Consider the following 26,805-nt stretch of genomic DNA (forward strand, 5'->3'; position numbering starts at 1 on the left):
AAATGATTTCTCATCATCTAATGAAATGATCATGTGTTTTTTCCCTTTGAGTTTGTTTATATAGTGGATTATATGGTGGATTTCTGTATATTGAACCATCCTTGCATCCCAGGGATGGAGCCTACTGATCATGGTGGATGATCATTTTGATGTGTTCTTGGATTCGGTTTGTGAGAATTTTATTGAGTATTTTTCGTTGATATTAAAGAGGGAAATTGGTCTGAAATACTTTTTCTTTGTAGGGTCTTTGTGTGGTTTAGGTATAAGCACAATTGTGGCTTCAAAGAATGAAGTGAGTAGTGTTCTTTCTGTTTCTGTTTCTTTTTTGTGGAATAGTTTGACTTTCTTTGAAGGTCTGATGGAATTCTGCACTGAATCCATCTGGTCCTGGGCTTTTATTGGTTGGGAGAGTTTTAATGACTGCTTCTATTTTTTTAGGGGTCATGGGACTGTTAAATGGTTTATCTGTTCTTGATTTAACTTTGACACCTAGTCTAGGAAATTGTCCATTTCATCTAGATTTTTTAAGTTTTCTAGAGTATAGGCTTTTTTAGTAGGATCTGTGAATATTTCAAATTTCCTCAGTTTCTGTTTTCATTTCTAATTTTGTTAATTTGGATACTGTGTCTTTGCCTTCTGGTTAGAGTGGCTAAGGGTTGATCTATCTTGTTGATTTTCTCACAGAACCAGCTCCTGGTTTTGTTAATTCTTTGTATAGTTCTTTTTGGTATTACTTGGTTGATTTCAGATCTTTGTTTGACCATTTCCTGCAATCTACTTCTCTTGGGTGTATTTGCTTCTTTTTGTTCTAGAGATTTCAGGTGTGCTGTCAAGCTCATAGTGTATGTTCTCTCCAATTTCTCTTTGGAGGCACTCAGAGCTGAGTTTTCTTTTTATGTTGCTCCTTCATATTCATTAAGTTCTAAAAAGTCCTTAATTTCTTTATTTCTTCCTTAACCAAGTTGTCATTGAATAAAGTGTTGTTCAGCTTCTATGTGAATGTGGGCTTTCTGTTGTTTTTGTTGTTATTGAAGACCAGCCTTAGTCCATGGTGATCTGATAGAATGCATAGGATTTTTTCAATCTCCTTGTATATATTGAGGCCTGTTTTGTGATCAATTATTGAGGCCTGTTATATGGTCAATTCTGGAGAAGGTACCATGAGGTGCTGAGAAGAAGGTACATTCTTCTGTGTTAGGATTAAAAGTTCTATAGATGTCTGTTAAATCCATTTGTTTCATAACTTCTGTTGCTTTCACTGTGGCTATGTTTAGTTTCTGTTTCCATTATCTGTCCATTTATGAGGGTGGGGTGTTGAAATCTCCCAATATTATTGTGTGAGGTACAATGTGTGCTTTGAGCTTTAATAAAGTTTCTTTTATGAATGTAGGTGCCATTGCATTTGGAGCATAGATATTCAGGATTGAGAGTTCATCTTGGTGGATTTTTCCTTTGATGAATATGAAGTCTCTTTCCTTATCTTTTTTGATTACTTTTGGTTAAAAGTCGATTTTATTCGATATTAGAATGGCAAATCCAGCTTGTTTCTTGGGACCCTTTGCTTAGAACATCGTTTTCCAGCCTTACTCTGAGGTAGTGACTGTCTTTTCATGGAGCTATGTTTCCCGAATGCAGCAAAATGCTGGGTCATATTTAAGTATCCATTCTCTTAGTCTCTATCTTTTTAATGGGAAATTCAGTCCATTGATGTTAAGATATACCAAGAAATAGTGATTGTTTCCTGTTATTTTTGTTGTGAGAGGTGGAATTATGTTTGTGTGGCTATCTTCTTTTGGGTTTGCTGCAAGACTATTACTTTTTGTAGAGTGTAGTTTCTCTCCTTGTGTTGGAGTTTTCCATCTATTATTCTTTGTAGGGCTGGATTTGGGGAAAGATATTATGTAAATTTGGTTTAGTCATGGAATATCTTCGTTTCTCCTTCTATTGTCATTGGGAATTTTGCTAGATATAGTAGCCTGGGCTGGCATTTGTGTTCTCTTAGGGTCTGCATGACTTCTGTCCCAGATCCTCTTGCTTTCATAGTCTCTGTTGAGAAGTCTGATGTAATTCTGATAGTTCTGCCTTTATATGTTACTTGACCTTTCCCCCTTACTGCTTTTAATATTCTTTCTTATTTTTTTGTATTTGTTGTTTTGACTAATATCTGATGAGAGGATTTTCTTTTCTTTTCAAATCTATTTGCAGTTCTGTTTGTAGGCTTCTAGCATATTCATAGGCATCTATTTAGGTTAGGGAAGTTTTCTTTTTTCTTTTTTCTATAATTTTGTTGAAGATATTTACTGGCCCTTTAAGTTGGGCATCTTAGCTCTCTTCTATACCAATTATCTTTAGGTTTGATCTTCTCATTGTATCCTGGATTTCCTGGATGTTTTGGGTTTGGACCTTTCTTGCATTTTGCATTTTATTTGACTATTGTGTCAATATTTTCAAGGGTATCTACTACCTCTGAGATTCGCTCTTCTATCTCTTATATTCTGTTGGTTTTGCTTGCATTTATGACTCCTGACATTTTTCCTAGATTTTCTACTTCCAGGATTGCCTCACTTTGTGATTTCTTTATTGTTTCTATTTCCAATTTTAGATCCTGGATGGTTTTGTTCAATTCCTTCATCTGTTTGGTTGTGTTTTCCTGTAATTCTTTAAGGGACTTTTGTGTTTCTTCTTTAAGAGATTCTACTTATTTACCTATGTTGTCCTGTATTTCTTTAAGAGAGTTATTTATATCCTTCTTAAAGTCCTCCAGCATCATTATGTGATGTCATTTTCAATCCAAACCTTGCTTTTCTGGTTTGTTGAGATATCCAGGACTTGCTGTGGTGGGGGAACTGAGTTTTGATGATGCTAACTGTTTCTGTTGCTTAGGTTCTTGAATTTTCCTCTCACCATCTGGTTAAGTCTGATGTTAATTAGTCTTGCTGTGTCTGACTGGTGCTTTTGCTTCCTGTGGGTCCATGAACGTATAAGCCTGTGATCTTTGGAGTGATTGTGCTCCTGGTAGACCAACTCTCTGCAGGCAGGTTTTGGGTCCAAGAGCTGTGAGACAGTCCCAGTCTGGGCACAGATGGAGAGCAGAAGGGTCCAGTTCCGGGACCTTTCTGCATCTCTCTTGAGAGGTCTGGTGTAATTGATAGGTCTGCCTTTATATGTTACTTGTCCTTTTTCCCTTACTGCGTTTAGTATTCTTACTTTTTTGTGTATTTGGTGTTTTTATTATTATATTGCAGGAGGAATTTCCTTTCTGGTCCAATTGTTTTGGTGTTCTCTACGATTCTTGTACATTTCTTCTTCTTTTTTTTTTCTCATCTTTATTAACTTGAGTATTTCTTATTTACATTTCGATTGTTATTCCCCTTCCCGGTGTCCGGGCCAACATCCCCCTAACCCCTCCCCATCCCATTCTCTATGGGTGTTACCCTCCCCATTCTCCCCCCATTACCGCCTGCACCCAAACAATCACGTTCACTGGGGGGGTTCACTCTTGGCAGGACCAAGGGCTTCCCCTTCCACTGGTGCTCTTACTAGGCTATTCATTGCTACCTATGAGGTTGGAGCCCAGGGTCAGTCCATGTATAGTCTTTGGGTAGTGGCTTAGTCCCTGGAAGCTCTGGTTGCATTGTTGTTCATATGGGGTCTCGAGCCCTTTCAAGCTCTTCCAGCTCTTTCTCTGATTCCTACAACAGGGGTCCTGTTCTCAGTTCAGTGCTTTGCTGCTGGCATTCGCCTCTGTATTTGCTGTATTCTGGCTGTGTCTCTCAGGATCGATCTACATCCGGCTCCTGTCAGCCTGCACTTCTTTGCTTCATCCATCTTGTCTAGTTTGGTGGCTGTATATGTATGGGCCACATGTGGGGCAGACTCTGAATGGGTGTTCCTTCTGCCTCTGTTCTACACTTTGCCTCCCTATTCCGTCCCAAGTGTATTCTTGTTCGGCTTTTAAAGAAGCAGTGAAGCATTCGCATTTTGGTCATCCATCTTGAGTTTCATGTGTTCTGTGCATCTAGGGTAATTCAAGCATTTGGGCTAATAGCCACTTATCAATGAGTGCATATCATTGTTGGTGGGATTGCAGACTGGTACAACCATTCTGGAAATCAGTCTGGAGGTTCCTCAGAAAATTGGACATTGAACTACCTGAGGACCCAGCTATAACTCTCTTGGGCATATACCCAAAAAAATGCCCCAACATATAACAAAGACACATGCTCCACTATGTTCATCGCAGTCTTATTTATAATAGCCAGGAGTTGGAAAGAACCCAGATGCCCTTCAACAGAGGAATGGATACAGAAAATGTGGTACATCTACACAATGGAGTATTACTCAGCTATCAAAAGCAATGACTTTATGAAATTCATAGGCAAATGGAGGGAACTGGAAAATATCCTGAGTGAGGTAACCCAATCACAGAAAAACACACATGGTATAGAACACACATGGAATAACCTTGGTAGGGAGGGAGGAAAAGATTAAAACAGAGGCAGAAGGAACACCCATTCAGAGCCTGCCCCACATGTGGCCCATACATATACAGCCACCCAATAAGACAAGATGGATGAAGCAAAGAAGTGCAGGCTGACAGGAACCGGATGTAGATCTCTCCTGAGAGACACAGCCAGAATACGGCAAATACATAGGCGAATGCCAGCAGCAAACCACTGAACTGAGAATGGGATCCCCTTTGAAGGAATCAGAGAAAGGACTGGAAGAGCTTGAAGGGCCTCGAGACCCCATATGAACAACAATGCCAAGCAACCAGAGCTTCCAGGGACTAAGCCACTACCCAAAGGCTATACATGGACTGACCCTGGGCTCCGACCTCATAGGTAGCAATGAATAGCCTAGTAAGAGCACCAGTGGAAGGGAAGCCCCTTGGTCCTGCTAAGACTGAACCCCCAGTGAACGTGATTGTTGGGAGGAGGGCGGCAATGGGGGGAGGATGGGGAGGGGAACACCCATACAGAGGGGGAGGGGGATGGGTTAGGGAGATGTTGACCCAGAAACCGGGAAAGGGAATAACAATCGAAATGTAAATAAGAAATACTCAAGTTAAGAAAAAAAAAAAAGAATACCTACAGAGCCATGGATTTGATATGGATTTGACTGCTATCACAGTTGAGTTGGTGGCCCCTAGAGCAGTGGTTCTCAACATGTAGGTCACAACCCCTTTAGAGCCACATACCAGATATCCTATATATCAGATATTTACATTATAATTCATAACAGTATCAAAATTAGTAAAGAAGTTACAATAAAAATAATTTTATGATTGGAGATTGCCAGAATATGAGGAACTGTATTACATGATCACAGAATTAGGAAGGTTGAGTACCACTGCCCTGGAGACAATGAGTTGCCATCAGAACTTTCACTGTGAATATCTGTTGCCAACTTCCCAAGATGGCTGCGTACCAGTGCCAAAGGCGACAAATGAGACAATATGGCTGTCCCTGCACTCTGTTAGAAGTAGAAGAAAGCAATTCACAGTTAATTGGATGTATTCTCTGCAGGGCACAGCATATGTCTTATATTTCTTGTATCTACTAGTGAGGAACCCTATCACCTAATGGTTATTAAGGTGAACACCCAACTTCCTTCAGATGATCACTATTAAGAATCCTGGCAAGTTGGGCCTAGAGATCAAGGTCTTAATTCCAACTACTTGTGGGAGGTTAGGCCTGACTGAGCCATATAGTAGTGATTGAGGCCAGCAGGAATAACTTAATAGGACCACAACTCAAAATAAAAAGAATAACTGGGAGTATGTAGATCATTGCTTTCCTTGTGTATACAAGATGCTAGAATCAATCGTCAGTACAACCAACTGCAAAAAGAAGGCAAATATAGTGTCCCATTTCAGTTCTGCCCAACAAAGTTAAAACCCAAAGCTCATTGCATTCAGATGTTTGGTGGCCTTCCTCATGTGCTGAGACTGTCCATGGGAGCAGTGAGTGCCCACACACAGAAGTTTTGCAACCCTATTTCTAGAATTCACAAATGCCAGGAATCGAGGTTTTTAAAATTGTCATTTAATCAATGAAATTTTTACCTTAATCTTGGCCATAATTCCATAAATCACTTGCTCTGTTTATGTGTGTTTTGTTGTAAAGAAGGATCTATCTCTTGTTTTGGAATATCATGTGATTGTCTGGAAAGTACTGTTGATTGCAGAGAGTGAGATGGAGCAGGTTTTGGGATTCTTTTGATGCCTGGGATGAAGAAGAGGTACCATTAAATATAAAAATAGCAAACATTATCCCTTGCTGGGAATACAGAATGTCTACACTACCTGATGTAAGAGGGTATTATTTAGAGAAGGCAAACAGACCCTCCAAAGATAGGACAATTCCCTGGCTTTTAAAATTCTTCTTATTAAATTCCAATGGCTACCATTTCTTCAAGGCTTCCTACTGTCTAGTCTTAATTTTATTTGGAAGCCTCAACTACTCTCACTGTCCCTGTAGCCCACCAGAAGGAGCAGCTCTTTCACAGTTCACTCAGTAGGCAAGGGGAATGAGTGATTGGGGACTGGCCAGTGGAAGAATCCTATGTTGAAAGCTGACATGTAGGATCAACTGAGGTGAAGTAGTGGAGACTAGGGGCTAATTACTGCAAGAGCAAATAGAATAACACACAGAGAAAGGAACTGAGGTTGTTTGAATTTAAGATCAGAATACAAAAAATGTAGGATGTGAAATATACGCAATAGAGTAAAAAATGCGTTAGGCTCTATGCCTGGGAAAGTAAGGGTAAATGAAGAAACAGGGCTTTGGTTCAGTGAAATGTGAAATATTTGGTTTTCTGCATAATAAATATTAGGTCTTGATAACCATCCAGGTGGTGATGTATGTCCTAGTGTTTTTTATTGGTGTGTGTGTGTGTGTGTGTGCGTGTGTGTGTGTGTGTGTGTGTGTAGTAGTAGTAGTAGTAGTAGTAGTAGTAGTAGTAGTAGTAGTAGTAGTAGTAGCTAGCAGAGGTATGCCTAATCTCGAGTCCAGCCCTCAGGAGATAGAAGATAGGCTTCATTATGTTATGCTTATGAGAAAAGTAAAGTAATAGAGGGTGGAAACCTTCTTGGGAGAAGTTTCTTCATGCAAACTCCCAAACCACAGTGTAATATTAGAACTTAGCCTATCTGTTATAGGCAGATGTAGCAAAGACCCTAACTTCATTATATGTTACAAATACCAAAAGGGCTTGTTTGCCTAGCCACTGCTCCAAAATGGATGAGTGACATTTATACAAGTATACTTTAAGCTTTTTGTAGCAAAGAAAACAGGAGCTTTATAACCATGAAAAAATACAAAACTAGTTATTTAATAAAAAACCCTACGAATATTGTTCCTTTTCTTACCTCTGTTATGTGAATGATGTGTTGTTCCTTTATCATACTGTGTGGTATAACATTCAAGAGACAATATTAGTGATTAAGCTTCTAAAAGGGACTTTTAATCTACACTACAGCAATCCAACACAGTAACCCCTTAATCCCCACATCTTTACTTAGCACTCTTCTCAATGCTAATAAATAATACCAGTGCTGTTCTGGGTGTCTCACAGAGGTACCTAAATATAACTATGTTCAAAATGAAGAATTATGTGAATACCCCATCTTTCCCAATTAGCTTTTCTTCTCTTTTATTTTGGCTAGATACATGGCCAGTATTCAATGTCAACAAAACTTAAGAGTTGTTTCTTTGTTTCAGAGGAGGCTAATCCAATCCAATCTAGCACACTTCTTGGAACAAAAATAGACAGTTCTGACCTGAAGAAGTGCAGCTTCTAGAACAAATACAACCCAATATCGTGATTTCTGATGTGGAGGTAAGGCTAAGCACTATGAGAACCTACCTACACACAAAACTATCATCATTACATTCCTCATCTACCTCAGGAGTTTAGTGGCCAAGTCCTGAATGTAAGTCTGAGATCCATTGAGTATGCGGCCTCTAGTTCAATCTCATTGCCACGGCCTTAGTTTGGGTCCTGTTTTCATTTTTTCAGTCTTAGTCACTGAACCCTGGTCCTTTTACATGGTAGGCAAGCACTCTACTACCGTACTACCTTCCTAACCCCTGGGCTCTACATTTTTATCACAGCTTTCCAAGGAGACTTGGAACTAGCTTTCCCTCCATCTTTTTTCCCTCTCCATTATCCTTTCCACAATGACAGCTAGATTTTTATTTTAAAATCCAAATATTTTTTCTTCCTTTCACACTGCAACTAAAAAATTTCAATGTCTTTATTACTGAGAGGAAAAATTCATACTTCAGCAAGCTTCTGACTTCAATCTATCTTTACAGGGTCATCTCCTTCATTTCTTTGCCTCATGCCCCCATATTTTCACTCCATTGTCAATATTGCCTCAATATATCCTCACATCTATCAATGTGGGAAACCCTTACTTATATCTCAAGGTTTAAATCAACTAAATCTTCCTTTAGTAAAGCCTTTCTAGACTTCTCAAAGCAGAAGTGGTCTCTATATCTTCTGTTCTCCCACTGATGTTTATACAAATAAAATGTTGTGGAATATTGTGAGAAGTTTTGTTTAAGTGTGCTTTACATGTAGATGGTAACTATCTCATGTCTTGATATCTTAGCTTACCCACATTTCTTGACTCTCAATAAATGTTAGCTATTGTTTTCATCATTAGCACCATGACCATGACCACTACCATCATCCAATGCTTACACTCATTTCTGCTAAAGTTCATAGTATACTAAGCATGAAGCTAACTCAGCATACCTTGTCATGGAGATGTAAAGACCCAACCAGAACTCCATGATTTCTGACTAGATAGTTAAAGAAGAGGGTATCCCAAATACAAATAGGTACTAGATAAAGTCACCATCAATGCAGAATATATGTGATACAAGTTTTACCTTAAGTTCTGTATTTTGTATATCCCTCTGTTGAGGTGGTAAACTTTTCTTAACAAAAGCCTTGGTACTATTTTGAGAATGATGGCTTGATCCTGAGGTAGACCAAAAAATTTATATAAATTTGGAAGTTTATTATCATTGAAATAGAATAAATTGTATATAATCAAAATGTGCAATTTCTTCAGTTTTGATATATTAAACTTATGAAACAATTTCCAGAACTAACAAGTGTTTACATCACAACAAAAAATTTCCTTATGCTTTTCTCTACCCAGTAGAATTCCCACAAATTCATAACATTTCAATTACGTTTGGATTCCAGAGATCCTTGAGATGATTTCTGGCCAGCGAAACTTGTTTTCTTTATGTACTGTGGAGGTGCTTAAAAAAAGAAAACATTTAGTTTTAATAATGGTCATAGCAAAAGATAAAATGGCAAACAATAAAAAATGACAACTGATTTCTACTCAGGCTTTTTAGAATAAGATCGGGGAACAAGAGAAGAGACTAGTCCACAGCTTCAGAAATATATGTGTATAAAATATTTTTGCTGCCAATGGCATGCTTGTTACTGTGTATCCCCAAAGCCCAAGCTAAAGGAAGCATGAGAGCCAGAAAGCACATTGGCAGGGCTCTTGGTTCTCCTTAGTTTCTTAGGGCCAGAGGCTTCAATGACCCCAGTAGATCCTCATTCAATACTAAGGAAGGACAGTTATTCAAGTGGAACAAAGAACAGAGAGGCTACCCCTCTTCCCTGTAGACATAGCTATGGAGCAATTTGGTGGGTGGCAGCATCATAGGCTGCAGCCCCAGAGGTGTAGACTGAAGAACTGCCTCTCTTCTTAGGAATAGAAAGGCACAGAGATATGTTAAAATATGGGGAATTGGAAGGTCACTCTTCTGAGTTGAACTTAGAGAGTTATGAGCTGCAAAGAGCGGTCTAGTCTGGGGGGGATGTATGGAGAGCAACATCAATTTACGATTAGAGTGTCTAATCCTGGGGCCAACAGGGACTTGGATGCTATTCAAAAGCATTACCCAAATTAAATCATACAATTAAATTAGAGGATTCCTTTTTTACATTATAAGCAGAAGAGATCCTTACTAAATCCAGTATTCCCATACATTGTTAATTTGTAATAATAAAAATTCAATTACTTATTGCTTCCATAAGTTGTTGAAATGATTTCTCCCCAGCAAAACTTGTTTTCTTTATACTTGGCGATGCTGCTTAAACGAAAAACAAAAGGACATTTAATTTGTACAGTGAAAAGGACAAAATAACAAATATTAAAAGAATGACAGATTGCTAGTGTTGGACTTTTAAAAATCAGGAAAAAGGAGTGGGCAAAACTCTATTGCTGTTGGCATATACACGGTTCATATAATAGTTCTATTGCCAGCGACATGACTTTGTCACTCCAGGTCTCAAAAGCTCAAAGCTAAAGAGAGGCTCGGATTAATACAGCATGTAAGCAGAGGTCTTGGTTATTGCTCGCTTCATACTGCCACAGGCTTCAGAAGCATGAGTAGACCACCTTGTCATCCATGTGTGAGGAGAGTATTGTAGGTGAACCAAAAGGAGATGGGTGTAAAACCTCCCTGGGAAACAGAGTCAAAGGAGAAATGGGTGGCAGGAGCAGACACACAAGCTTTACAGAAAACCATTGTTCTGAACTGTGCTTGGAGAGATATTGACTGGGAAAAGTGGCATGCCCTGCTCATGAGACTATGGGAGGAGGAGCACCAATTAAGTAATCAGACTTCCAATCCAGAGGACGACTCAGAGGACACAATCATTGGTAAGCATTGCCCCAACTCCATCATTTGATGAAAGAAGCTAGAGGCCCCCCCCCTTTCTTTGCATTATTAGCAAAAAAGCTCATTGCCTAATCCAGTATTGCCCATTAATTGCTATTTTTTAATAATGAAATTTCAATAACATTTTGGTTTGATATGGTCATAAACCAATCTGTGGTCTGAAACACTTGTTCTTTCATTTGATGAAGTCACTAAAAGAAAAGACAACGGAGTTAACAGTCAAATAGCCAACAGGAGAAAACAGGAGCTATTAAGGGCCACTGACTGCTGCTGAGTTGGGTTTCGTAAAATGGTTAGAGGAGCAAGACTGAGGAACACTATTTTGTTGAGGAAATACAGGTGGTAAGCAAACATCTGCCACCAGTGATGACTATGCCACTGCAGCTAAAAGACAGGCAGGGCTAAGAAAGCACACACGGGCTGGGCAATGGTGGTGCACACCTTTAATCCTAGCACTCAGGAGGCAGAGACAGACCGATCTCTGTGAATTCAAGGGCAGCCTGGTCTACAAAGTGAGTTGTAAGACAGCCAGGGCTACACAGAAAAACCCTGTCTCAAAAGGAAAAGAAAAAGAAAAAAAATGAAAAAAGGATGCACACTGGATGGTTCCTCGATCCTTCTAGACTTGTAGGGCCCCAAGCTTCAGAGACACTCATAGAACTTTTGTTCAGCAATATGGTAAGATAGTTTTCCAGATGGAACAAAGACTCAGGATAAACCATCCCCGAAAGGTCTAGGTTCTGAGAAAGGGGTGGCAGCAGTGGCAGACACTGAATATCTGACACTAGATCTTGTTGGAGACCTAAATGAACAAATACAGTTCCACAGTGGTGGGAGCTGTGCTTTGAACTGGGCTTGGAGAGTTGTCCTCTGCAAAAAAACTGAGCTACAGTCTCTAGAAGTTTGAAGAGAGAAGTACCAATTGACTAACTGGGGAAACGAATGCAATGGACAACAAAAGTGATGACACTTTTCACAAGCACTATTATGGGATACATCATTCCATAGACAAAAGCGTTACCAACCGTGAATTAATGAAATTATAATAATATTTCAATTACATGTTGGTTTTAGATTGTAAATCCATCCGTTTTCTGGTTGGTGAAACTTGTTCTTTTAGTATTTTGATAAAGATCTTAAAGGAAAAAAAAGACAGCAACTTCAAAAGTGGAAATGGTAAAATGACCAATGTTACAAGACAAGTTTTAGTACTACTCCACTAGGTTTTGCCAAAAGGCCTAGGGGAACATGAGTGGTAAAAAAAAAAAACATGGGAAATATATTGTTCCCATGAGGGATGTTGTGACATGTTAATGTAGGTCTCAAAAGCATAAAACCAAGGAAGAGCAGGACTGACATAGGACACTGGTTGAGGGTCTAAGACCATATTTGCTTTCCAGGGTCCCAGGCTCTCTGTCGGCAGCGTAGCAGCTGAGTTCATCAGGTAGAAAAAGTAAATTATAGGTCAACTCTATGCCAAGCAGAGCATCTGAACATGGGGTAACAAGAGCAGAGGCTAAAGGTCTGCCTTAAGTTGTCTTTGAGGGTAAAAATGTATAAAGACAAGTTCAGTTCATGCACTATAGAAAACGCAGGAGATCACTGTTCTGAGTTGGAAAATTGTGTTCAGGAAATGTAGTTTACCCCACTCTGGAAAAGTGGAAAGAGCAAGAGCAATGGAGTGATCAGGGAGTGGAACCAAGATGGTGACAGAGAGGATAGCGGAGTTACTAACTATCTCCCCAAATATACCATTTGATAGATGATAGAGGATCATTGGCATTGTATGCAGTAGAGATAAATACCAAATCCATAAACTACCCAGTCCCATAGATTACGTATTTCTAAGCAGGAAATTGTAATTACATTTTGCTTCTAGAAGATCTTCCATGAATTTCTCAGCAAAACTCATTCTTTTGGTGATTGGTGGACCGTCTTAAAAAAAAAGACATCTATTTTTAACAATAGAATTGACAAATTGATACAGTGACATTATATAAACATGATTATTGTCTACTTTACAGCTGAGATTTTCCAAAAGACTAGGAGAACAGGAGTTAGGGAAAACTGTCCTGCTACAGAAAATCTATGTGATGAATATTATTTATGCAGCCTTGGAAACTACTGATACAGTAGATCTCAAACCCTCAAAGTCAAGGGAAGACATTTGAGAAAGTACACTAGCAGGAGGCTTGTTTTTCTAAGGTTCTTAGGGCCAGAGGTTTCAGAAATAGCAGTCTCCATTCAATAACCTGGAAGGAGAGTTCTCAAGATACAATAAAGCATTTAGAGGCAAAACCCACACAGAAGGCAGAACTGGTTATCAAGGAGTGGCAGCAGAGATGGGCTGTAGGTATATCTCCAGAAGCTCATTGGTAATAGAAAAGTACAGAGATGGGTCAAGGAGCAGGGAAGGCAGGAGAGTTGAGGCTTTGAAATGGGCTTGGAACTACGATAGGAGGGCTTTCCTGCTTTGGGCAGGTGGAAAGAATGACACTGGTTGAGGAATTAGGAATCTAACCCAGAAGGCTACGGAGACAGTAACATTGTTCATGAGCACTATCAAAACTACATCATCTGACAAAAAGGACTACAGAGGATTTTTTCCCCTCCTCATTTAACAGGAGAGATTCCCAAACTTTATATTCCCATGAATCCCTAACTTTCCATCATAACATTTCAATTACGTCTTTGTTCATTATGTTCATAAAACAATGCCTCCTCAGCGAAACTTGTTTTCTTCCCACTGGGATGGTGATAATCTTTAAAAGAAAGAACAGACATTTCTTTTTAATTGTGCAAGTGACAGTAAAATTACAACATTACAATCATGACTACTACTCAGTTAAGATTTCCTGAAAATACAAAAGAAGAGTGAGGGAAACTCTTGTACAAACACACGCTGTAATTAGACCATTTCTATCGCATGTGATGTGATGTGAGAAGTTGGCAAGGCCACAAGTTTCACAAGTATCAGTAACATGAGAGGATAACTTTCTAGGCAGGTGTGCTCAACCTTCTGATAGCATATCACATTGCTGTCATCTAAAATATGTATACTTGAGAAATGTGGAATGGTGTTATAAACAATAATGCCAAAACCTTCACTGTTTTATGTAAGCTTACAATTTTGTATTGGGCAGCATTTGTAGCTATCCTTGGCTACAGGCAGGATGTAACAGTGTAAGAATGGAGTTTGAGGTAAAACCTTTGTGGGAGGCAGAGCTGCTGAGCAAGTTGTGGCTGCAGCAGAGGTGCAGGCTGAAGATCATGAAGATCAGGCTGCCTCAGAATCATATTGGCAATAGAGAAATACAGAGGCAGTTCAATAGCCAGGTCTATTGGGAATATCAGGGTTATAAATAGGGCTTGGGGAGTTGTCACAAGATGAGACCTACTTTCACTTTGGAGCACAGTGACTCCCTAATTACCAAATTAGTAATTAGGGAGTCTAACTCAGAAAGACATGAGATGGCAAGAATATTACCCCAAATATCCCATTTTGCATGAGTGTAGAGGATTTTCTGCATTATAATCAGAAGAGATCCTTACATTACCAAATCTTTCCCCCAAATTGCTAATTTCTAATGATAAAATTTCAATTACGTTTAGGTTCCAAATCTTCTTGAAATGTATGATCCTCAGGCAAACTCGATCTCCTTGTATCTGCTGGAGAAACTTAAGGGGAGGGGTATCATATATTAACAATGGAGAAGAATAAAAGACGACATGACAAGTGTTAAAATGACATCAAATGTTAAATTGGGACTTCCCAAAAGAGCCAGGGGAACATTCTTTGCTGCAGAAATGTAAATGAGAAATGAAATATGTCTGCTGTGTATATTACTGTGTTGTACCAGAGACTCATAGACAAGGGAAGGTGGCAAGTGAGAAAGCACATTGGTCCTGGTCCTAAGCTCACAGGGACACAGGCTTCAGATGCATGAGGCGAGCCTCTGTTGAGTAATCTGGAAGGACAGCTCTCCTGGTGAAACAAAGGTATCAGAAGCAGAGGGGCTGCCATCAACAGAGGCACATGCTGAAGAGCTGCTTCAGCTTCTCATTGTAGTACACAGCGCAGAGAGGAGTCCGGTAGTGGGAGTCACGAGGAAGTTGGGATTCCGAGTTGGGTTTGGAGAGTTGTCAGTTGTGAAAAGTTGTGTGCCCTGCCTAGCAATGTGGGGAGAACCTCACTGAGGCATTTCTTCGGGGGGTAGTAGAGAAGGGCACACAGTTCCTAAGCATTAACCCCAAGGATGCTTTAGTGGAAAGGGATGGAGGACTTCTGCATTATGAACTTTTAATTACATCTTGTTTCCAATAGTTCGTAAATTGAAGATCTGTTCTCATTAAAACTGATTCTTGTCACTTGTGATGAAGCTTTAAAAAAAGATAGTTGTTATTAACAATGGAGATGACAAAATTAGAAAAATCACAAATATTAAAAGGATCACTGACTACTACCCAGCTGTGCATTTATTTCTAAAAGGACCAGGGGAACAAGAGTAGGCAGCATTCTATTCATATAGAATGTGTGTAGTGAATAAAATGTTTCTACTAGAGTGACAAGACAGATTCCTGGTGGTCTCAAGAGCCCAAAGCAGGATCGAGAAGGCACATTGGCAGGACTCTTGGTTTTTTGCTAGCCTCGTGAGTTGATAGACTTCAGTAGGAATAAGTTAAGTAGTAACAGAACCTCCATTCAATAATCTGCATTGTTGGTTGTTGGGACAGAGCAATAGACGTGGCAGTAAAATCCTTGTGAGGTAGAGCTGCAGAGCAAGAGGTGTCACAGTAGAGACATAGCTGAAGATTTGTCTCGGGATCCTCTTAGTAAGGGAAATTATAGGGAAAAGTTAAGTAACAGTGTCTGTGAGGGTCTACATTGGGCTAGAAGAGTTGTCAGTTGCAAAGAATGGGTCTCCCTGCTCCTGAGAATGCTGCAAAAGCCATCGGAATTGAGTAGTGGTTCTAAAGTCTCATCTAGAGGGCAGTAGAGATGATAGCACCACAGGCAAACACTATTGCCAGGCATCATTTGATGGATGGGGACAGTGGGTTCATCTGTGTGCTAAGAAGGAGTAATCCTTACCAAGTATCATAAGTTATTACTAAATCCCAATTACCACACAATAGTTACATTTCGGTTCCCTCGACTCTTGCATCAGTTTCTCAGAGGTGCTTGTCAGTACCCTTGAAGATGCTATTTTTTTTTTAAAAAAAAGACATTTATTTTTAGTAGTGGTAAAGACAAATTAGTTGATGACAAATATTAAAATAACTACTTGATTGTGCCTTCCCAAAGAACCAGGGGAACAATAGTGAGGAGTGCTGTGCTACTGCATAAATGTGGTAAGTTAAAAATATGTCTGCGGACAATGGTGTATGTTGTTGTACCAGAGACTCATAGACAAGGGAAGGTGGCGAGTGAGAAAGCACATTGGTCCTGGTCCTAAGCTCACAGGGACACAGGCTTCAGATGCATGAGGCGAGCCTCTGTTGAGTAATCTGGAAGGACAGCTCTCCAGGTGAAAGGGATCAGAGACAGAGGGCTGCCATCAACAGAGAGAGCTACTTCAGCTTCTCATTTTAATGAACAGTGTAGAGATGAGTCCAGTAGTGGGTCATGAGAAAGTCAGGGGACTGAATTGGGTTTGGAGAGTTCTTAGTTGCAAAACAAGGTGGCTTATCCTGCTCTGGGACTGTGGAGAGGACCTGCCTGAGTAATTAGGGAGTCTGGCCTAGAGGAGTGAAGACAGTAACAGTTGTTCATGAGTATTACCCACAAGACACCATTTGATGGAAAAGGATAGAGCTTTTTTCTGCATTATAAGCAGAAGTGATCATTACTAAAGCCAGAATTCCTAAAAATTACTAATTTCCAATCATAACGTTACAGTTACGTTTTTGTTCCAGATGTTCTTCATATTTCTTCTCCTCTGTGAGACTTGGTTGCTTTTGAGTTGTTGAAGAAGCTTTAAAAAAAGACATTTATTTTCATCAATGGAGATGACAAAATGATAAAACGTCAAATATTAAAATGACAACTACTACTCACTTGGTACTTTCCCAAACCGCTCAAGATAACAACAATGTAGAAAACTCTGGTGCTGTAGAAATTTATGTGTACATTATTTATGACTAATAAAATATATCTGTTCCCAGTGGCATGATATATTATTACTGTAGATCACAAAGGCTCAGGGCCAAAGGGAGGAGATTAAGAAAGCACATGGCTTTGTTCTTGGGACCACAGGTTTCAGAGGAATCTACAGAACTTCTGGTCAGCATTCTGGATGGATAGTTCACTAAGCAGAAAGAGGAGGATGCAGAGGTGTTGATTAAGGGGTTGGAGAAGCAGAGGCATGGGCTAAAGTCTGTTCAGGATCTCACTGGTAAGGCAAAGTATAGAGACATATCACTAGCAGGGCCTGTGGGAAAGTCAGTGTTGTGACCTGCCCTTGAGGACTGTCAGCTACACAAAGTGAATGTACAGGGAGCAATACAATTGAGTAGTTATTGAGATGAATCTAATGATCAATAGATTATGTGATATGGTTTGGATAAGCACTGTATGTATTACACCATGTGATGGCTAAAAAGATTGATTTGCCTTGTAAGCAACAGATATCATGACCAAATCGAGTATGCCTACAATTTTCTATTTTCTAATCATCATAAATAAAATCTAATTTTGGCTCCAGGCCTCCTTAGTATATGCTTGGAGCAATGTCACTAAAGTAGTTTAGCATCTGAGGCAGAAAACCACACTTGGTCACGGAACTGTATTAGGAACTTCTTAATGACTCCTTTGTAAAAGTGCCATTTCCAAGTTCAATTTCTGTTGTTTATATACTCACTGGAGCATGGTCAAATTCCCAGTGGTCACCCTCTAAAGAGTGGGAAGTGGGAAGTGAGTATGATCAGGAGACATTGTATGGAATTACCAAATAATTAATGAAAATATTATATTGGGGAGAAATGGTCTTCCTTGTCTCAGCTAATCTTTTCTTGTTTGTGCTGCCTCTTCTATTTCCCATTGTTACTCTGTTTGCCCTCTCCCTTCTTACTCTTCCCCATTTCATACCTTCTTTCAACATAGTTTTTTTTCTCCTGATTGTCTTTTGATTCCTCCAGCCACACCTCATATCCTCTCTTTATCTCACTTCATTTCTCTTTCTCTTCCTCCATTTGTAATTTCTCTTTCTTCATTATACCTTTCAACTGATTCCTCATTTTTAACTGGTCTTACCCTTACTCTCCACCTCAGACTGGGATTACTTAGGGGGTTGAGCAGCTACCGATGGTCACTGTTGGGTTGTCCAATCTATATTGTTTGAGCCAGTGTAATATGTATGTATGTATGTATGTATGTATGTATGTATGTATGTATGTATGTATGTATGTATGCATGAACGTACATATCTATCTATCTATCTATCTATCTATCTATCTATCTATCTATCTATCTATCTATCTATCTATCTATCTATCAATCATCTATCCACCATACACCCATCCATCTCTTCCACTGGTTCTGTTCCTTTGGTTACTTATTCATCAGGCTATTCCACATGCTTTCCCTATCCAACATGCTTTCCCTACTATTTCCAAAACATCAAAATAAACATATGGTTAAACAACAAACTAAATAAAAATCAGATGCCCGTAAAAAGAGAGTAGACAGATTAAAGAAAAAACAAGGAGAATAAAAGAAAGGAAATGAGAGGCATAAGGGGGCAGAAGATAAGAACGAAGACTTGCAGGGAAGGAGAGACATAATGAAACATGAGAAAAGTGGAAAGGTAGTGATCAAAGAAATGAAGGTAGAAAGAAAATGTTAAAATGATGAGTCTGGAGGAAAGAGTAAACATCATAAAACTGAGTAGGAGAGAGGGCTGTTAGAAGGGCAGGGAGAGTAGGAAAGTAAGAGCTACTGCACCAGCTCCAGTGGATCCTGTCTGACATGGAACAATCGTGGTCAGCAGGCCCAGAGATATGTGTTCCTCGGAACTTGGTCTCCTGGAGACACTTGGCCACTTCCTAATCGACTTTCTGCCTAGCTGATTCGAATCGGTATGGTTGGGAGTTACATATTTGCTCTTTTGTTTCTTTCTCTACTAACAGGAACATCAAGACCTGATTTGGTCTTTATGGACCATGCCTCTTTCGAAAGCACTAGCATGAATTTTGGCTAAGAGAGAGTAAAAGACTAAAGATTCCTTACAGCCGGCTGTGCTGTTGTTATCCGAGAGATGATATTTAGAGGTTGAGGTAAATGAGGTTTATGACCACCGTCTGGCACTGGTCTGATTCTCAGGAAAATTTATTTCTTGTCTTGCTTTTTGTTCTGTACTTCATGTAAACTGTTAAACTTTTTCTTGGTTATTGTTTGAGTGCACCCTGGCAAGGGACCAAAAAATTAGCTCCTGTTCAAGCATTGTATATAACCACAAAGCAGATTTCAATAAAATTGCAGCAGATTCAAACCACCCTGAGTGTATTGTGTCTGCCTGTCATTGCACTGAACCTGTGCCTTCCTGAGTACCAGAGCCCTGCTTCTCCCATGGTGTCCTCCCTCGTCTCTTCAATCTTTGCCGAGGCTCCTCCTTTATTTTTCTGTCTTTTCCTCACATTTTGGATTGGCCTCTTTTTTTAGGATTTTTGTCATTCTTACTTTTGTCCCCAGTTCATCTATCTATAGTTCTCTAAACCTTTGAGGACATCTTAGAGATGTGTCCCTGTATTATCCTGTTCCTTACAATTTCACTTTTTTTATTTTTATTTTTAATTTTTGTGTTTAATATAATGCTGACTATAGTTTGTCATATGCATTTTTTCTTTTTTTTTTTTATTAAGAAGTATTTCTTATTTTACATTTGGTGTTATTCCTTTCCCGGTTTCCGAACAACATCCCTAACCCTCCCCCTCCCCTTCCTTATGGGTGTTCCTCCCATCCTCCCCCATTACCACCCTCCCCCAACAATCACGTTCCTGGGGTACAGTCTTGGCAGGACCAAGGGCTTCCCCTTACACTGGTGATCTTACTAGGATATTCATTGCTACCTATGAGGTTAGAGCCCAGGGTCAGTCCATGTATAGTCTTTAGGTAGTGGCTTAGTCCCTGGAAGCTCTGGTTGCTTGACATTGTTGTTCATATGGGGTCTCGAGCCCCTTCAAGCTCTTCCAGCTCTTTCTCTGATTCCTTCAACGGGGTTCCTGTTCTCAGTTCAGTGGTTTGCTGCTGGCATTCGCCTCTGTATTTGCTGTATTCTGGCTGTGTCTCTCAGGATCGATCTACATCCGGCTGCTGTCGGTCTGCACTTCTTTGCTTCATCCATCTTGTCTAATTGGGTGGCTGTATATATATGGGCTACATGTGGGGCAGGCTCTGAATGGGTGTCCCTTCAGTCTCTGTTTTAATCTTTGCCTCTTTCTTCCCTGCCAAGGGTATTCTTGTTCCCCTTTTAAAGAAGGAGTGAAGCATTCACATTTTGATCATCCGTCTTGAGTTTCATGTGTTCTGTTCATCTAGGGGTAATTCAAGCATTTGGGCTAATAGCCACTTATCAGTGAGTGCATACCATGTATGTCTTTCTGTGATTGGGTTAGCTCACTCAGGATGATATTTTCCAGTTCCATCCATTTGCCTATGAGTTTCATAAAAGTCGTTGTTTTTGATAGCTGAGTAATATTCCATTGTGTAGATGTACCACATTTTCTGTATCCATTCCTCTGTTGAAAGGCATCTGGGTTCTTTCCAGCTTCTGGCTATTATAAATAGGTCTGCTATGAACATAGTGGCGCTTGTGACTTTGTTATATGTTGGTGAATCTTTTGTGTATATACCCAAAAGAGGAATACCTGGGTCCTCAGGTAGTTCAATGTCAATTTTCTGAGGAACCTCCAGACTGATTTCCCAACCTTGTCTTATACATTGTGTTAAAAACATTACCCTTTCCACTCTTCCCACAAACTTACGTTAAACTTCTATCTCTTCCTTTTCTACATTGTTTTTTCTAATCTCACCTCATTTTATCCTCTTTCTCATTGTGCTTGCATCTTTTTCTCCCTCCATGTCTTCCTTCGGTCTCTTCCCTTCTTTAAACTCTTCTTTCAGTATTCCATTTTCTTTCTGTTGGCATCATTTTCCTGTCCCTCCTTTTAAGACAGGGTTATATAAACCAGGCTAGTCTCAAAATCACAGAGATCAGCCTGTGCCTACCTCTAGTGTTTGGATTCAATGGGCATGCTACCAAATCTATCTTCTTTTTGGCATACTTAAATTTTGACTTTGATTTTCTATGTACCCTTTCTTTTGAAACTCTTTGTATCTGGCTCATGTGTCTATCTTTATATTGTGTCTTGCGTTGTATGCCTGTATGTTTCATGGCTTTTAAGGTCTAATTTATGTGCCTGTTTGCTTACTCACCTATCCATCTATTTATCTAGTTTTCTATATCCTTTACAGTCATTCTTTGAATTCTTTCTCCTTCCCTCTTTCTTCTCCCTCCCTTCCTTTTTAAATTTGTTAGATTTTGTCACATCTTGCATGCTTAAAACTTTTTGTAGAAAGTCCTCCCTCCTCTTCCTTTCCTGCTTTTGTTTTCAGTAGCATTTTGCTTTTGACTTACAATGAACTTTTTTCCTTGTTCTCTAGCATTTCTTTCCTCTCTTCACCCTTCCCCCATTTTTATAGCTCCAGGCTGGATTTGACCTCTACATGTAAACTAGGCTGGCCTGGAATTTGAAATGATCCTCTGCCTCTTTTGTGTTCTCCTTTCTTTTCAATGCTATTGTCTCTTAATTTTCCCTCCATCTCTCTTCAGCCATTTCTATTAAATAGGTTTCCCTAGCCCTTCACATTTTCTGTTTTTTCCTCCAAAAGTCTTGATGCAGGAATCTCATTATAAAACTTATGTTTTTGATCTCTCCTCCCTCCCTCTCACACGTTTGCCTTTGCTTCTTGTTTGCATATTTTGGTCTTATCAACTCTTTCACAGTTGGGCATGCTTCTTTTTCTTTCCTTTAGCATATTCAGGTGGTGTGTGTGTGTGTGTGTGTGTGTGTGTGTGTGTGTGTGTGTGTGTGTGTGCGTGTATGTGAGTGTGTGTGCATGTGAGTACGTGTGCATGTGAGTGTGTGTGCACGTGTGAGAGTGTGCGTGCGTGCGTGTGTGTGTTTGTGTGCCATAAGTCAGCATTGGTGTCATCTTCAGGGAGGCTACTCACTTCCATTTCTATCTGTCCCCTCACAAATTAGGCCAGACTAGTTATCCTCCTGTCTCGGCATCTCCAGTGTTTGGACTACCCATCCCCACATCATTTTTACACCCTCATGACATTTTCACATGGCTTTGGAAAATGTCACTCAGGTCCCCCCACTCTCCTAGGCTGAGTAACAAAGCTACAGTGAAAGCTCCTTCTTTGTATAGCTCCATTCCCTTCTTCTCTCTCTTTCCCTCTCTTTTTATCTCATGTTTCTTGTACAGCCTTTGTTCTTTCTAACTCTCCCTGCCTTTGGATGCTCTTCTTTTTATATTTACATTTCATGGTCTCTTTTTCTTTGTCTTTTATAATTTTATTTTGTTACACTATTAATTAAAACTTTAAGAAACATCCATATTTTTTTTCTTCTTTCTCTGTTCTTTTTGAGAGTCACTTTTCTACTTTTGTGCCTGCCTCAGGGTCCCTTGCCTACCCATACAGTCTTGCTTCTTTTCCATTTCCCCCCTACTTCTGCCTTCTGTCCCATCTGTCTTACATTCTTTTTTATTATTTGTCTACCCATCTCCCCTGAAGATGGTTTTCATTTCTCTTCCTCCTCCTTTTCCAACTGTCATTTACTATTGAATTTTTATTTTCTTTTGAAAAATTTACTTTTTTTCTCTATCTTTATATCTATCTTCACTTCCTTTCTTCTACCTGCCATCAAGACATGCATCCATGTTTTAGTTATTTTGGTTGAATTTTTTTCATACAGACCTCTGTATTTCCCTGATATCCTCAGTTTTATTTGATTGCTTTGATAGGGACTCTGTGTGCTGTATACATGTGTTTGTGTAAACATGTATGGCTATGCACACTTATTCACTTGTATACAGAGGCCAGGAGTCCCACTTTATTTATCCAGCCATACTTCTGGGACTTCTCCATCCTTCCTTTCCTCTTTATTCCTCCCATTTCCCCTCTTTCCTGTGCTACTTTTGCTTTCACTCATCTTTTCTACTTTTTGTACTTATTGGTAATGTTAAACTGTCTCCTCCGTGTGCATTATTTTTGTCACATTCTATTTTCACAATCTTTTCTACTGTCTTCTTCCTTGTATATTTTTCTTTACATCTTTCTATCTTCTGATGATTTATATATTTTATCTATGTATCTATTTATGTATTTATGTATCTATCAATCTACATATCTACCCACCCATCCATCCATCTGCCTGCCTGCCCATTCGTCAATCCATCCATCTAATCTACCCATGTGCCCACCTATCATATATGTCTCTATTTTCTTGCCCATTCCTAACATTTAAAATTCCAACTTACTTGGAACTTACATAATTACCTTTCCATCTTTCATTAAGTTTTTTATAAATATTTTTCCTTTTTCACCCAAAGAAATATTTTCCACCCTCTTACTCTCTTCATTCTCTGATGTTATTATTTTTAGCTTTCCCAATCCCTGCTCCTTTTCTGATCTTTTTGTGCTTATTTTAAATGTATTCTTTCTTTAGCCAGTCTTTCTGTCTTTCTGTCTGTCTGCCTGCCTATCTATCTATCTATCTATCTATCTATCTATCTATCTATCTATCTATCATTTAACTATTTTGTTTTTGAGACAAGGCTCTCCCTATGTAGCCATGACTGGCCTAAACTTGTCATGTAGGCCAGGCTGGCCTAGAATTCATAGAGATCAGATCTGCTAACTTCTGCTTCTTCAGTCATAGGATTAAAAGTATGTAGCACCACATCCTGCCTAATTTCTTTTTTAGAAGGAGTCTCATTCTCTAGCCGAGACTGTCTTTGAACACATACCAATTCTACATTAGCCTCCAAAGGCTGATGTCACAAAATTGAGAGTACATGCCCATTTTAAAATTTATTGTCTTATTGGTGCTTCCTTTTAAACTACTTTTCTCTTTTATGAAAAGTCTTGTTATAGGCATCCATTTAAAAAACCTTTCAGGCAGGTTCTCATTCTGTAATCCAGGCTGACCTCAAACTACTTTCTATTTATTTGCCTCTGAAAAAGCTTCCCATTTCTCCTTTCCTTTTTACTGTCTTTACTTTTTTTAAAAAGTGATTTTCCTATTTTTTCCACTTATTCTCATTTCCTTCTTGTCTAGTTGTTACTGATTCGTCCCAAACATTCCTGTGATATACGGATAAGCTTCTTTCATATAGGATTCTTATTGCCTTACCAGCTACAGTTTTATTTCTCTTATAACCCTGCATTTTCAAACCAGTTTCCCATTCTCACATTTTAACATTTGGCTGTTTCCTACATATATCACTTGAAACTTCCTTCTTATCCCCTCTCCTCCCTTCTTTCTTCCTCCTTTACTGCTTTTGTCTTTTCTCACTTCCTTTCCTTCCTTTATCTTGCCCACTTTCCTCCTCTCTTTTGCACTCCACCCTTTATATTTCTGATTTCATTCTTCCATGTCTTGCTGCTCCTTTAAAATATTCTCTTACCTGTATCTTTTGTTGAATTCCTAGGACTTCGAAAAGACATTTCTTTTCAATTCCAGTTACTACCTCTTTGTTTTCCCACTTGCCTGTCTATTTGGTTTTCCTTTTTCCTGACTCTTCAAATCTTTTTTTTTTTTTTTGACAATTTTTTTATTAACTTGATTATTTCTTATATACATTTCGAGTGTTATTCCCTTTCCCGGTTTCCAGGCAAACATCCCCCCCCCCTCCCCCTCCCCTTCTTTATGGGTATTCCCCTCCCCATCCTCCCCCCCATTGCCGCCCTCCCCCCAACAATCTAGTTCACTGGGGGTTCAGTCTTAGCAGGACCCAGGGCTTCCCCTTCCACTGGTGCTCTTACTAGGATATTCATTGCTACCTATGAGGTCAGAGTCCTATACATGGACTGACCCTGGACTCTTTAAATCTTTCTTGTATCAGCACAATTATATTGCCTCCTTTCTCCAATAATCATATTCTCTTTTAAACTATTCTTGACTTATACACCCTTCAAAAGCTCTTCCTTATTTTTTTTTATTTCTTCTTTCTTCCACCTATCTGTCTATGGAACTGTCTCCCTATACCTAAAATGTCCTCTTTTATCTAAATGTATTTTATTTGCCTGAGCACGGGCTCTTCTACTTAGCTCCATCCCCTCTGAGTTTATTTGCTTTCTCCTTAATTTCCTCAGTGCCTCCCCTTTTAAACTCCTCTCCGGCTCCCTCATTCTCATATTCTCTTCTTTTCTTACTTTTTGATCCACCCCCATAACTCGAACCCTTTAGACATTCTTGATTTCCCTCACCTCTGCTTTCTGCTTCCTGTTTTCCTCTTTAATTCCCCTCCTTACATCGGTATCTGGAGACTAGCTTGCTTATTCCCTTGGAAAATCCTGATTTGTCTTTCTTTACAGATGGGTGTTCCTTTCGTAAATATGGATCCACAGAACAAGGTTTCCTAGGGTAACCCTTGCTGACACCCTTAAAGAGGAAGCCCTTCCCTCAGAGAACAGGGTCCAACTAGTACAATTAACAGCTTTAACCAGAGCTCTAAAGTGAAATAGGAACAAAAGTCAGCATCTATCTAAGTCTGACCTTTTATTCCTCCATGCCTATATAGTGGTATAAAAGGAAATTTTACTCCATTGTTTGAAGACTTCAATCTTCCAAAAACAAAACAAAACAAAACAACAAACAAAAAACCAGAAAAAAAAACCCAGTCAAGTTAATGAGCTCTTCAACAGAACTTAATGAAACTGACCAAGAAGTTAGCCTCTCTTGAACCTCTTTCTTCCCCTTGCTTCTGATCCAGACCAGAAATTACTCTCATAGCTGTGGTATCAACCCCAATAAAACGTTATGTGGGAGACCTTTTCTTCTTAATGAGATCTTAGCAACTAAAGACTAAGTAATCACGCAACTTTAGATAATTTGCAACAAACTCTTCACAACTGCTGAAAACATTACTGTCAGGAGGTGGGCCCTCTTCTGCCTTGGGGGATGTAGCGATGATCTGACCAGTATTTAATAGGTTCTCATCCTTAAAACCCATCTGGAAGAGACCCTATAATAAGTCGTTCTGGCCTTTCTGCAGTAAAAGATCCTCAAATTGACTTCTGTATTTCCACAGCTGCCTCAGACCTTGAACCAGACCTTCTCCATGGGTACTCCAACCCAAGAAAAGTCTTATTCTTGTACATAAGTTGCATGTAAAAGGCCTAAAGTATCTCTTCAACCAAAGCAAACTGCTGTTCTGGGAATACCTAATTTCCTGCCATAAGGGCTGACCCTTCTGTTCCCCAGCCCTCTTAACTTTTATGGATTTACTCCCTTCATTCCTGGGACATGCCCCTGCTCTCTTTTAAAATATCCACCCCTTGCCAAAACATTCACAAACTAGATTACAACTTATAACCATAGGCTTCCTTTCCCTGGGTGTCCTCATTTGTGGGGTACTTATCCTTGGACCTTCTAATAATGGTAAAAAGAGTGCGAAGGCTTCTACCATGTTAAACCCCTTCAGAGCACAGGTTCTTAAAGCTTTTTCCCATCATCTGAAGTCCTTTCTAACTTCTGTACTTTTCTAAGGCAGTCTCTTCCATAAAATAACTTTTCAATGTGACCAATCCTCCAATTCTCCAAGCTGTTCCTTGGAACCATCCACATCATCTTGATATAGCCTTAGAGTTTCATTATATCTACTATTTTTTACTACACTTGAACACCAAGAAATATTCACTATCCCTCTCAAGTTCCACAGTCTACTTGGCCTCCACCATCCAGGCCATTAAAGCTCAAAGCTCAACAGTAAAGCCTTAACTCAATGGCTTATGTGGTCCTTGGAGAGCCTTAGCCTTTTTCCCTTTGGAGTATACTTTGTGTTGTACAT

General features: G+C 39.4%; 1 protein-coding gene across 1 annotated transcript in view; it reads right to left on the reverse strand.

The window, feature by feature from the left end:
* Nucleotides 1–6,093: 6,093 nt before the first annotated feature.
* LOC116888158 (fibrous sheath-interacting protein 2-like) overlaps nt 6,094–26,805 on the reverse strand; it is a 42,237-nt gene continuing 21,525 nt past the window's right edge. The window contains exons 10-22 of the mRNA XM_032889482.1: nt 16,622–16,699; nt 15,865–15,927; nt 15,033–15,104; nt 14,331–14,402; nt 13,412–13,486; nt 12,591–12,659; nt 11,812–11,859; nt 10,847–10,942; nt 10,062–10,133; nt 9,213–9,284; nt 8,904–8,995; nt 7,373–7,409; nt 6,094–6,227 (exon numbers count right to left, since the gene is read on the reverse strand). Coding sequence (XP_032745373.1) covers nt 6,094–6,227; nt 7,373–7,409; nt 8,904–8,995; nt 9,213–9,284; nt 10,062–10,133; nt 10,847–10,942; nt 11,812–11,859; nt 12,591–12,659; nt 13,412–13,486; nt 14,331–14,402; nt 15,033–15,104; nt 15,865–15,927; nt 16,622–16,699 — 980 coding nt within the window. The remainder of the gene's footprint in view (nt 6,228–7,372; nt 7,410–8,903; nt 8,996–9,212; nt 9,285–10,061; nt 10,134–10,846; nt 10,943–11,811; nt 11,860–12,590; nt 12,660–13,411; nt 13,487–14,330; nt 14,403–15,032; nt 15,105–15,864; nt 15,928–16,621; nt 16,700–26,805) is intronic.

The sequence above is a fragment of the Rattus rattus genome, chromosome X, assembly GCF_011064425.1.
Source record: "Rattus rattus isolate New Zealand chromosome X, Rrattus_CSIRO_v1, whole genome shotgun sequence".
In the NCBI taxonomy this organism is placed as follows: Eukaryota; Metazoa; Chordata; class Mammalia; order Rodentia; family Muridae; genus Rattus; species Rattus rattus.